Source organism: Medicago truncatula, chromosome 1 (genome assembly GCF_003473485.1).
Source record: "Medicago truncatula cultivar Jemalong A17 chromosome 1, MtrunA17r5.0-ANR, whole genome shotgun sequence".
NCBI classification, from domain to species: Eukaryota; Viridiplantae; Streptophyta; class Magnoliopsida; order Fabales; family Fabaceae; genus Medicago; species Medicago truncatula.
In genome coordinates, this window is record NC_053042.1 from 3,123,176 (window position 1) to 3,136,423 (window position 13,248).

At 31.3% G+C, this 13,248-nt stretch overlaps 2 protein-coding genes across 4 annotated transcripts; one reads left to right on the plus strand and one right to left on the minus strand.

Annotated features, from left to right (window-relative positions):
• Positions 1–965: 965 nt before the first annotated feature.
• Positions 966–5,758, plus strand: LOC11425794 (probable protein phosphatase 2C 60). 3 transcript variants are annotated; one of them, XM_024775285.2, is made up of 11 exons: positions 966–1,120; positions 1,750–1,874; positions 2,327–2,390; positions 2,467–2,575; positions 2,743–2,896; positions 3,008–3,133; positions 3,417–3,540; positions 3,873–3,949; positions 4,149–4,201; positions 4,284–4,338; positions 5,294–5,758. In XM_024775285.2, exons 2-11 carry the CDS (start codon positions 1,758–1,760, stop codon positions 5,489–5,491), a joined length of 1,077 nt encoding a protein of 358 aa, XP_024631053.1. In that variant the 5' UTR covers positions 966–1,120; positions 1,750–1,757; the 3' UTR covers positions 5,492–5,758. The 3 variants fall into 3 exon arrangements, with proteins under 3 accessions (XP_024631053.1, XP_024631054.1, XP_024631055.1); XM_024775286.2 differs by lacking the exon at positions 966–1,120 and adding an exon at positions 1,216–1,239; XM_024775287.2 differs by lacking the exon at positions 966–1,120 and adding an exon at positions 1,639–1,661.
• LOC11433478 (protein LURP-one-related 10) lies at positions 5,747–7,010 on the minus strand. Its single transcript, XM_003588822.3, has 4 exons — positions 6,850–7,010; positions 6,441–6,625; positions 6,119–6,343; positions 5,747–6,024 (listed from the first exon to the last, which is right to left on the minus strand). The coding sequence occupies exons 1-4, from the start codon at positions 6,887–6,889 to the stop codon at positions 5,917–5,919; spliced, it is 558 nt and encodes a 185-aa protein (XP_003588870.1). The 5' UTR covers positions 6,890–7,010; the 3' UTR covers positions 5,747–5,916.
• Positions 7,011–13,248: the final 6,238 nt, after the last annotated feature.

Sequence of the window (13,248 nt, forward strand, 5' to 3'; positions counted from 1 at the left end):
TATATTAATATTTAATAACAAACTTATCTCATATACCCGTTCTACATATCAACGTATGTAACTAAATAATTATTTTTTGAAAGACACCATTTAATAATTATGTTTACACTGTTGAGGAAAATTTGAAAATGAAGAGAATTTAAAAAGATATTTTGTATTTTTCTTAAGGAGGTATTCTGTACTTATGGTAATGAAAATAACGATGCTATTATAAAAAGGGAAATGCTAACTATTGTTTTTGAGTATTGGATAAAGGAATAAAAATAGAAATTTTGTGTTGGAAAATAATAAAAAGTGGTCAAATTAACTTGTAAAAAATTTATAAATTATTGTTTACAATGTAAAGTTACTAATTTTAGTTACCTTAACCATTGTCCTCTAAGTAAAGGTTAGCAAAACCCTTATAAAAAGGACAAATTGATAGATACTTTTTCTGAAAGGAAATTGATACACACTTGTCAACTTGATAACATCCAAAATAAAAGACAATTTGCATATCCATGTAACACGGCATACGTATCTAGAGATAAGAGAGTGTCCATATCCATATAAATGCAATAACACAAAACAAATGTATATCAACCCTTCACCAATAAAATTCAATTGTGTGAGAATGTTTTTCTTTATTTTTATTTTATACATTACATGGAAAGACAAACACCACAAGAAATTCAATAGCATCATGAGATAGTAGAAGATGCTTTTCAGTTTAATTAGAGGTCTTAATTTAGATTCATCAGTAAAAATTTATGAGTGTCAAATCTTTGATTAAAAATTTGTCACAATTATTTTTACTCGGCTCGAAAAATTAATTTTCACACATAAATAGTATATGATTCATACATAAAAGAACCATCTAAAACTCGTTCAAACTTATGTATTATAAATATAATTTTCAGAAAAGTGTTTAATCTAATAATATCAATATCAAAAAGTTGATAAGTGGATGAACAGTGTTGTGCAAATTCTAAGGCACAAAACAAGAAAGTTTCCTCATTTTCTTTCTTTATTCTGACTCATCACTAGTGGCAACACTACTTGTGTTTTCTTCATTCACCTCTCACTCTCTCTCTTTCTCTTGTACCAACTATCTCTTTCTTCACACTTTTTCTATGTCCTGGTACACTTCTTCAACCTCCTTATATCATTCATTTCTTCATTCTTCTTTTTCTCAATTATAAAAAAGCTAACTTTGTTTATTCTTCAATTGTTTGTTCACAAAGTTTTCTCCATTTTCATGTGAGAATGCAAAAAAAATTAAATTTTTAACTCTTATTGTTAATTTAGTATTCATATTCTCATATGGGTCTTCCTTGTTCTTCATGATTATGAACTCTACATTTAGTTTAATCTCTATTATTGGTTCTATCTTTAATTATCTTGATATATTTCTCTGTCTAATGAAGATGATAAAAGTTTATGAAATAAAAAAATCATATTTATTTTTTTAATATTTAATATTTTTCTATCTTTGTTTGTTGTCTCTTTATATTTTAATGTTTCATATTTAAATATTTAATTTCATGTTTTTGTTGTATATGGTTGGTTTTAGATCATTCTTTGATTATTATATCACTTTTCTTGAATCATGTTGTTGAGAAAGAAACAAAAAGGAAAAATAGTAAACTTTAGATGATTCCTCTTTTTTGCTAATTGATTTGGCACGTAGATTTGCAAAAGTTGTATTTGAATTTTTATTCCATAGTTTGGTATTTATAAGGTAATGGATGGTTATTTGTTTTAATTCAGATATAGCAATGGGAACAACTCTCAGCATTCCTAAAACTGAAAAGTTCTCAGAAGATGGTGAAAATGACAATCTTAGATATGGTTTATCATCTATGCAAGGTTGGCGTGCAACAATGGAAGATGCAGTAAGTAATCAATTGAAATTCTTGTGTGTGGATGGATTTTTCTTAACTTATTTTTTTGATAGATGCATGTGTATTTCATAGTTGCGATTTGCGTTTATTTAGAATTGTAGAAGCAAGTATATGTGGTCAAATTCTATGAGAAATGTGCATAAGATTCCTTGAATTTTTTCAAAAACTCTGCTTCAAATTATTTTAAGTACTTGTCTGCAGTGGCTGCGAGTTTGCTGAAATCACAGTGCCATCATGATTCTGTTGAAGCTTCAAAGTGTAATTTTTGTCAAAATCATGATGGCGCACTGTGATTGAATCGTGTTTTGGGGAATAAATGTTATACCGTCAATTATGCTTTTAACTTTGTTTATTGGAGCTCATTTGATGTTATTTGTGTTTCTTAGATTGAACGTTAATATAATATGTAGTTTATTATTTTTCATTCTTTTTTCTTTTGCTAGCATGCGGCGCATCTTGATGTGGATTCATCCACTTCGTTTTTCGGTGTATATGATGGTCATGGAGGTAATGGAAGGATGGCGTTTATGACAGAAATTATATGTATCTTTTTAATCAAAAATATGTTAACACAAATTTTCAGGTAAGGCGGTTGCAAAGTTTTGTGCCAAGCACCTTCACCAACAGGTGCTCAAGAGTGAAGAATACATAGCTGGAGATGTTGGAACATCTCTTACGAAAGCATTTTTGAGGTAAGCTAAAAAAAGAAAGAAAAGCCTGTTGTGAAGTTTTGATTTTATCATTTGTCTTCTGTTCAAATTGATACAATATAAGAAAAATCTATCGCAAGTTCAGGTTATTTCCTACCATGAAAGTAACAAAAAAGTGAGTTATGAGCTATTATTTGGTTATTATGCAGAATGGATGAGATGATGCGTGGTCAAAGGGGATGGAGGGAATTAGCAGTCTTAGGTGATAAGGTAAAAGGGTTCAATGGAATAATTGAAGGATTGATTCGGTCTCCAAGAAGCAATGATAATAAGGACCAAAGTGATGATTGGGCCTTTGAGAAGGTAGGAATGATCTCTGAAGAATACTTCGATGTTTACTTTCGAGTATCATTTGATATACTTAGTTTCTTTTTGTTGGCATTCTGTAATTTGATCTTTTTATATTGTAAACAGGGGCCTCATTCAGACTTTGATGGACCAAATTCAGGAAGCACTGCTTGTGTTGCAATCATTAGAAACAACCTACTTTTTGTTGCGAATGCTGGTGATTCACGCTGCGTAATATCTAGGAATGGTCAGGTAACTTCAGAACAGAAATTTTTGAAATTTTAAGTTTAGCATTAATTTTTATAATTGGATGAACGTGTGTGTACGCTACCTGTTATGTTTCTTTTATTTTTTTTATTTCTATAAACATCGTGACACAATGCATGTCTCGTGATTTGAGAGGCTAAATACATCAAGAATATTCTTTTAAAAGCCTAGAATTTGTTTAATTCTTTTTCTTATGTAGGCTATGTGTTAAGTAGGAACTTGAAGACATTGACATAATTTTTTCTGACTATGGATTTTTGTTCTACAGGCATACAATTTATCTAGAGATCACAAACCTGAGCTTGTGATTGAGAAGGAAAGAATCTATAAAGCTGGTGGTTTTATTCATGCAGGACGAATTAATGGGAGTTTAAATCTTGCAAGAGCTATAGGTACATAGTACATACCTACCTACCGGCAAGTGAGCTTCCTTTATTCAGTTTTAAACTTAGTAAGTGACATTCCCCTCTGCGCCTTGAGCTATGATAATTTTAGTGTACCAAAAATAAAAGGAACCTTCCTATTATTTTATTTTGTATGCTTTATTTTGGAGGCAAGAGGAGGTATACTTGTATGCATGTTGTTTGGTTTTAAATTGCATAATTGTAGATTTCAAGATATAAAACTGTTTCTTCTTGACTATAGTTTCTTTGTGAAGAAGATGCACTTATATGGTTTCTATTGTTTGATTTGTTTCCATTTAATATGTTTTAATATTCTGCAGGTGACGTGGACTTCAAAAATAATAGATTTCTTTCTGCTGAAAAACAAGTTGTGACCGCCAATCCAGACATAAACATTGTAAGTTTGCTCCATTGCAAGTCAGATTACCCTATTTCTCAATAGACAATATGGTAGAATCAATAATGAAATGCTTAGTCAAGAGTATCAATATCTGCTACTACTACATGTGTTTCAACTTTTAGTAATGTTTTTTTTTTAAAGATGAACTTTTAGTAATGTTCTAAATGAGAGTTTTGTTTTTGGAATTATATCATAGGTCGACCTTCACGACGAAGATGAGTTTATAGTGATAGCTTGTGATGGCATATGGTATGGTTCTTATGCTTGATATCCCCAATTCCCCATTTTAATTACACGCCATTTCTTCAACATTCTTTTTCTTACGTTTCAGGGATTGCCTATCAAGCCAACAATTGGTAGATTTTGTACGTCAAGAACTTCTCTTGGTGAGTGTTCAAGTTATACATTTTTTTTCAATCATATTGTTTGAGTATTCAATACTCAATTATTGATGATATTTAATACAGCACTTACCTAGTACTGTCTTGTATAAGAAATTTTATTTGCACTTATATAATTTAGTTGTAGAGAATTCGCAAAATATGCACAGACTTATGATATATCATGCTTTTAGTAATTTGTTTATAGTAAAATTGAAAGCAACAATTGGCTGTAGCCTTTTTATATGCTATGTAGGGTAGTATGTTGTGCTTGCATTTTCTATCCTGTCGATGTGTGTGTTACTTGAATAATGAGGATTGTTTGTGGTTTGGTTCAGAAAGAAAAACCAAACCGAACTGAAATGAATCGTTACTTACAACAGTTTAGTAAAATTGGACCAAACTGTTAATGGTTTGTCTCGAACTGAACTGGTATAAAGGTTCGGTTCATCGGTTCTGTGTTATGAATCGAACCAGAACTACGAATACTATTACTGAAAACCAAACTGTACATTTTCGAACGAATCAGTTTCTTTTGAACTGAACTGTTTATTTGTTAACCTTTGCTCTGTATACCAAATTGCTATTATTAAATTTGGCTCAAATTGCTGGTCATCACAAGTTAAAGGCATTCGTTCTGCGCATTAACTGATGTTAGGACTAAAAGCCAAAGACCGAATCAAACCACACTTAAAAAAACAAAATTGTGATGGATAATTCATGAACTGAACTGTGTAATAAAATATACCAGCTCAGTTCAGTTCATGAACTGTTCACATTTCGGTTCTTTTTGGTTTGGTTCGGTTCGGTTTAACAGTTCAATTTGGTTTTTATGAGTAGTCTTATGCGTAATGATCCAAGTTTTCTTTGTAAGCATAATGATCCGAGCTATTATTTAAATGTAGTTTGGCTGATCTGTGTAACAGATGTTTTAACACGATACACTTTTTTTATCTCACAGGAAACCAAACTCTCTGAGGTTTGTGAAAGAGTGCTAGACCGGTGTTTAGCGCCATCTTTGGCTGTTGGTGATGGATGCGATAACATGACAATGATCTTGGTGCAGTTCAAAAAACCGCTACAAACCAGTGCACCAGCTCAAGAACAATCATCTTCAAATGAACAAGATGCATCTGAACCAACTTTGGAGAACAGTTGAAGTTGGCAGTTTTTTGTGTTCCAACACTAAACGCATACATGTATATTTTATAGCTGTGGACCTATGCTTAGAAAATGCCTCTAGTTGGTAATTTTCAATTTTAACTAGCTTTGTATAAAACAATTATTCACCCCTATTTCAAAAACTAGAATGTGTTTTGCTTGTTCAATAAGCGGTTCCAAAGGTCAGTATTTCTAGTCATTAGTATTAACAACAACAATATGCAAGCATTTTGAGGTGTTTAACAGCTTAAGATTTCAGACGAAATATATGTATCTTTTTGCTTATATGTAAGTTCAGTTAGAGTATATATCTTTACATTTCATTACAAGAAGAAACAAAAAATACACAACTTGAAGAAGCTGAAGTGATATGTAACATTAGCTCATCAGAAACGTGTGAACTATCATTGTTCTTGTGGGTTCTTAATCAAGTGTCACAATTAGAGCCACAATGAATGCATAATCGATGTTTGGAGACACAGTGACCATGAACTTTTCCCTGCTAACAATAGTGCCAAGCTTCTTATTTATCTGCAATAATCACAATAAAAATCTGGTTATTGGTTATGGATTTATTACAATTTACTACCATTTCTTTTTTGCAAAAAACTGATAAAACACAAACCTGAGCAACAACGTTGTTGGATTCACCAATGTAAACATTCCAAGATTGTCCAGATAAATTTGCTTTGACAGTGAAATCACAAACTCCTGTGTTGTTATTTGCCAAAAACACATTTAATTTGGTCCTTAGTTGCATCAATGATGAACGTTTCCTAGTAAAGATAAGATCCTTAGGCTCAGTACTTTCACCTCTATATGCTTTCCAACAATCATCTGCTGCTAGAAGCTGCAAAAACAAAGTAGTAACTATCATTTAGATGCTGCAACTTAATTAATATTTCATCTCTTATATAATAAGTTATTTCTATAGTTGATGAACGAACCGATCTACGGAGATGAAGAATGGGATTTCCATTAGCATCAAATAAGAACCGGTGTTGGCGGGGTGTTACGATGGTTACAAGAGAACTTTTAACTGTGAAAACGATGTTGTCGTTGATGTCTCTAATTGTGAAGTTATCTCTCACAGTCCTCTCTGTTGTGATTATCAAATCAATGGGATGTGTAGCTGAAATTACAAACCAAAAAAAAAAAAGGTTAAAGGATATACATATTGATGCATCTAATCAAATAAGTTTATGGATGTTTAATTAGATACATGCAGCTTAATAAAGCATTATTTTTTTATAGACAAATAAATAAATAAATATATTATAAAAGTACAAGGAGTTTAATAAAGTAGTTTCAATAATCACTTAGTAAAAATTGTCCCAAGAAGATGATGGTTCATACCTGGAGCACAATATTGAGGGCTGATTATGGCATTTGCCATGATGATTGAATTAATATCAAAGAATGAATATTAGAGATGTGTTTGTTGGTTGAAGTTCTTTCTTTTTGTTTCTTTGTTGAAGTTGTTAATGTAGAATGAGATATGTCTTGTAGTTTGGCACCGCAGGTTTTTATATATATGTGATGATAGGGTCTGAAATTGTCAACCATGTTGAAAAGTAAGGTTTGAACAACATTTTTTTTTACTTATATAGATAAGAAACTGAATCTAAAGGTATCATCTTCCTTTGACTTGTCGAATGTCAATTGTTATACGTTTATACGACGAATATGTCAATTTTGTTTTTTCTTTGTTAGTCAAAAAAAAAAAATGTCGACTTTGTTTTTATTTGTGCAAGAAAAATTAGAGAATTTGGTAAACTTTTTTTTTTAAAGATGTTTATAACTCTAAATTTCATTAGCTACTTTAGTCTTTGACGTTAAATTTAACCGTTAAGTGTATAAACAATTCGAGCTAGCATTTTTTTTTAGCTGGCAATAATAGTATCACGTGGCATTAGGGACTAAATTGACAGAATCAAATCACTTTAAACCTCTAGAATCCCAATTCATCTCTCCCTTGTTCAATTTCAAATCTAAATTTAGAGTTATAAACTATTTTGTAGTTTAGTGAACATTGTGAAGGAGGTGCACATGCAAGAACCGAAATAGTTGTTTTCCTCCATAAATTATTCTCTTACATTGTCACAGTGTAAGAATTGAATTTGCGCCAACTTAGTTGTTCCAACACTACTTGTGACCATTGCTTTTGATAGGTTTTTTGAGGAAACAAGATAAATATTTAACAAGGCTAAAATAAAACCCGGTCCTCGCAAAAATGAAGATATTCACGACATGTATATCACATAGGATAGAAATTACATTGTCAATGATATATTCAATTTTCTTAAAATCTTAATTTACTATTTTTAATACAATGATGGAAGGAAATTTTTTGAACACTCAAACCAACTCAAGTCATCACATTCCTTATCTTATTAACTCCATAAAGACCTCCTACATGTGAGTTTTGGAGAAAACTGATACATACATAGTCAAATACGGTTAACATTATTTTCAAGAATGAGATCATCCAAATAGAATGGATCTACCAAGAAGGAATTGAAGTCAAAATTATGGACTAATGAGTAAATTTTTTTTTTTTTTGAGCAAACTAATGAGTTAAATATTACTAATTGGAATGTTCATATTTCTCAACGTGGGAGTTTCCAAAACTTTTTCTTTCAATCCTTTGTAGTCTTCCTTATATTTATTATGTAAGCTAACAATAACAAAATTATATTGATAAAAATAACTAATCTTAAACAAAAGTTATGGTTAAATTTTAAGGCACAAGTGATTAATGCAACGATTGCTGCTAAATGTAAGTTGGGAAAATAATTTTTTCCATGTGGACTTGCATTTATATTAAAGTTAAGTATTGGAAGTGGTGGGCCACCTCTAAATTGAAAGCAACATAAAAACTTGTCAAAATTGATGCTAAAATATAGAACCTTCTCTAAAAAAAAAAAAAACATTATAGAACCTTAGCAAATTTAGAGACACATGAGTACATGGTTGTAAATAAGTCGAGACTGATCAACACTTTTTTTTTTTTTGAGTGAAGAGACTGATCAACACTTATTGAACTATCTTCTAAAAATTTGTAAATCTTTTTACACTTAGTTTTTTTTAATTATTATTAAATTTTATTAGTTTACTACATAATAAATATTTTCCCTTTAACATTATATAAAATTAGAGACATACACTTAACATATGGCATGTGAAAAGTATTTCTTAACTACTACAAAAAGAAACTTCAAAAGTATGATCCAACATCCTAAAAACATGCTCTTGCGAAATACAATGGAAGCTTTTGGCCACAACACATTCATGAATATCAAAATATACATTTTAAGCTTAATCATTGCAAAAGCATGAGACCATTCGAACATGACAATCGTCTACCTATAGAGATAGAAGACCCAGCAACAACTTCAAGATTATAACACCTATATAGTGGGTGACAAAAATGAATTCAATTGTCCATATGGATATCCATCCTATCCATCCAATCCATCATCAGAAAAATTCATCTATTTGAAAAAAAAAAAAAAAAAAAAGGTTTATAGATTTGATGTATTCCATCCATTTAATATCCAATGATTATCATCGTTCCAATCATTATTATTATTGTTACTTGCACTTTTTTTGTTGCGTTTACGCGTATAAATTATTAATGATATTTTATAGAAATTTTACATGTGAATTACAAACAACATTTTATATAAAATATTGAACATATAGGTTAAAATTATAAAGTATAGATATTCATGACTTTCAAATGTAACAAACTCAATAAACCATATTTATCTTTTTCAATGACAACAATAATATAACAAAATTTCTTTTTTTTTTTAATGAGACCAACAATATAACGTTGTTATAGAAAATTTGTTTAAAAGTATAATTGAAATAACAAAAATGCCAGCCAAAATCCGTGATTCTCTTTATATACAGTATATAATAGCATAGATTAATTTTTTTAAGGGAACTTACTTTTTGAGTTATTTTTCATTAGTTTGTTACATTTAAAGATGGAATTTTGTAAAATCCAAAAATATAGGAAGAAAAATACAAAAAAAAAAAAAAAAACGATAAAAATCACAATTTGGTAACCAAAAGAAAAATTACATGCCAATTAAGAAGCAAGAACTATACATCATCAAGAAACCCTCCGTCGAGAAAACAATTCAATATGGTGTTTCATACAATCTGGCTTTTGTTTATTCACACTTAAGAGGAAGATCTTTTGGGTTTCCTTTTTGCCACAAAAATACCACCAATGTGTACATGTTCAATTCAAGGATCTGCTATCTATGAAACCACCTCATAAGATAATGGAGTTGAATAAATTTTTAAGCTATACTCTGAAGGTGTTGCTAAATCATAATCTTCTCTTTTTAAGCTAATGGGACCTTTTGTAGGTTTAAACCCCCATCACCTTGACGGAGGTGACAGAGGAGGCGGAGGCTTTAGATCTAAATTTCTTAAGCATCGGTGGCGGTGAATCGTTAATTGATATGACTGAGTGATTGTGATGGCCCCTTGAACTTGTGTTGTGAAGAAGAGTTTTGGGAAGTGCATTCCGGCAAGGCTCGTTGCGAAGAGGTGTACCATGATGAATATGGTTACAAAGAGCACTGCCGCGAGGCTCGTTGCGAAAAAAGGTGTGCCATGAAGCAAAGGGGGTTGCGTAAATGCGCATTGTGACTAGGCTCATCGTGAAACATACTTCCAGAGTTTTCGTCCTTTATCGATCGATTCATCAAAAAAGGATTTTTAGAATGCGAAAGGAATTGAAGTTTAGAAGAAGAATCTTTCTTTGGTGTGGGTTTTGGGGAAGAGAGAGGTTGTGTAAGAGGTTTGGGTGAATCTTGTTTTGAAGAACTTGATAGTCGAATTCTCCGAGAAAGGGAATCTTTATCTTTCTTTGGTGTGGGTTTTGGGGAAGAGAGAGGTTGTGTAAGAGGTTTGGATGAATCTTGCTTTGAAGAACTTGGTAGATGAATTCTCCGAGAAGGGGAATCTTTATCTTTCTTTGGTGTGGGTTTCAGAGAAACAATGTGATGTGGAAGAGGTTTGGATTCCTCTTATTTTGAAGAAGAACTTGGTGGAAGAAGAGGTGGTTGAAGGGGTGGAGAATAGATAGTTGATTGCCGATGGATTTCGGTTTTTGTGATAATGATTGGGTGGTTGGTTTAGGTGATAACGAAGCATCAGTAATAGTAACCATGATAGCTGATAGACTTTTAACAAGTGTACTAAAATATATCGAAGTAATAAAATTTATAAGTTTGTATCCGCAGGAACTGTTTTAATTTCTACTTAGCAAAGACGTTTAAAATTAAGGATGTGTTAAAATTACGGTGTTGCCCTAGGCAATTGGATTTGGTTTTATAAACAAAGTAAATAAAATGGTTTGATAATTGGATTAAAACAGATGATTATTGCTCACTGTGAGTAATTTGGCTCTCTTCTCTCTCAAAGAAATTAACCTAGCTTTACGACGGATTAACTAAGTGGTTTTGATCAATCTCTCGACTCAAAACTCTTTACTAAGTTATAACCTTTTAATCTCTTAAACCGATTGAATAACTGCGGAAACATGATGACAACGTTAATCCATAAGTCATAACTCTCAATTTCCTATCTCTAGGTTCCTATGTTGAATTAAACAGAATTACTATTTCAGGATTAAAAGCTAGGGTTAGTAGTTATTCAATTCCTAAGATCAATTTATATGGTTGAAAGAAGTTAGGGTTATTAGTCATACAAACAATCACAATCATAAGAAAAGCATTAAGCACAGATAATTATGAATAAAGACTGGGTTTTTATTGATGTCAAATAGAGTTCTTAACAAATTACATGCTCACACATTACAAAATTCATCTCATGGCTTAATCAATCTAAAAGCTTAACTACTCATATTCATAAAAATAAAACAACAGAGAAAAGAAAATAAACCGAGAGTTCCGTTGTTGCCTCCTGAATTTGCTTTCTAATCGTTGTTCTTCTTGTACATGCCGTAGCAGCCTCTCTTTCAACCCGTTCCAAAACGTGAAGGAAGCTCTCCAAAACGTGAATGATGGTCCTCTGCGTGTTGCTTCCTTTATATAGATATGTGTAACCTAGTTTTTCTTTTCAGCATGTTACGCTCTCCTTCCTTTTGTTTTGCTCAAGCCCAAAGTATTTTAATTCACACCACCCAAGGATTGCCATGTGGTCAATGAGTAATTTAACCATCATATTGTCATTTAATCTTCACTGTTTAACACTTCAAAATAGGTCACGCCTTTCTTATCTAATCTAGCCATTCATCATAGTAATAATAGGCACTAATACACTAATTGACTCAATAAATAAGAAAATGATAATTTATTTAAAATGATTCTAAATTAAATATTAAACTAATAAAATAGACTAAAAACTTAACTAAAAAGACTCTAAAAATAGTGCATGACTGACTGTCATCAGCAACGCTGATGAAGACGATGACCGTAAATGTGTAAAATGAACTCATTGTTGCGGGAAATTGATATTTTGATGAAAGTGAGAAATTGAGAAACTGAAAGAGTTATATAAAACTCGCGCGCGTGTCAACTTGAGGGACTTTTTCTAATGTACAAAGATAAATAATGTCATATAAGATGTTTGATTCATCTCGATAAATATTTTTAAAATATTCAATTTTCATAATTTTTCTAATAGATAATTAAAGCTATTAAAAATAAAAAAATATGCATTGATATACGTGACAAAGTCAACTGTGTTACTTAAAGTGCACCGTAAATATATTTCTAAGGGCTAAAATGCCTTCTAGAAAGGCTTAGGCGCCCTCCGGAAGGGCTCCTAAGGCCTAGGCGCGTCCTTTTAGAGGCTCCGACGCCACCAGCTTCTAGAAACATCTAGAGATCTGTAAAATGACTTAATGCCCACATTACTTAAGGATTAAGTCACATAAAACCTAGCCATGGAAGACTATAAATACACCTCTTAAGAGTATTCTCAAGGCATCACTAAAACAGACTAAATCTAATTCTAATATTGTATTTGCTGCAACTACATAATAATAATAATAAGGCTAAATTACCTTTTGGGTCCTCTAACTATTTAATTGGCATCGGATTGGTACTCTAACTAAAAATTGATTTATTTCGGTCCTCTAAGTTTCTCACCGTTATTACATTTAGTCCTTTCTGTTAGTTTAATTCAAATAAACGTTAGGGTTTGTGTTATGTGGATCCTATAACTTTATTTATTAGTATCATTTTGGTCATATGTCTTGTTAAAGTATTATGATTAAATAGTGACTGATATTATTGATAACTGTTATGATTCATATGTATATGTGAAACATGAGATTCATATATGCAAATATGACACGTGTGTATACATTAAAAAGAATAATGGTGAAATTCTCATTCATCTACTTCTGTGTGGATCACATACTTTTAGAAGTCTCAAGGAAGGAACAGATTTCAAGGTTAAGTCAAGGGGAGAATTGTTTCTAGGTTGTTTCAAGGGTTTAGCATGCATGAAGCTAAACCAATTTCACCTATAGGCAAAAATGACAAACGGTCTTTGATATAGATGTCCAATACATAAATTATTTTTAGGGAAATGGGGTGTAATGGTGAACCGTTTACAATACTATAGATATATACAAGAAAAGGAGATGGGAATATGGACCAAAACTTTTTCAAGCGATAAAAGCTAAATAAAAACTTAGGGAGGAAATCCTTACCGAGAAAAGCAAAAATATCAAGAAAATAAAAAACTTAACAAAGTAAG

Coding starts and splice junctions, on each gene's coding strand:
- LOC11425794 (XM_024775285.2), top strand. CDS start 1,758: ATGGGAACAACTCTCAGCATTCCTAAAACTGAAAAGTTCTCAGAAGAT. Junction 1,875..2,326: donor GTGCAACAATGGAAGATGCA/GTAAGTAATCAA, acceptor TTCTTTTGCTAG/CATGCGGCGCATCTTGATGT. Junction 2,576..2,742: donor CTTACGAAAGCATTTTTGAG/GTAAGCTAAAAA, acceptor GTTATTATGCAG/AATGGATGAGATGATGCGTG.
- LOC11433478 (XM_003588822.3), bottom strand. CDS start 6,889: ATGGCAAATGCCATAATCAGCCCTCAATATTGTGCTCCAG. Junction 6,626..6,849: donor CCCTCAATATTGTGCTCCAG/GTATGAACCATC, acceptor TTGTAATTTCAG/CTACACATCCCATTGATTTG. Junction 6,025..6,118: donor CCAACAACGTTGTTGCTCAG/GTTTGTGTTTTA, acceptor TGATTATTGCAG/ATAAATAAGAAGCTTGGCAC.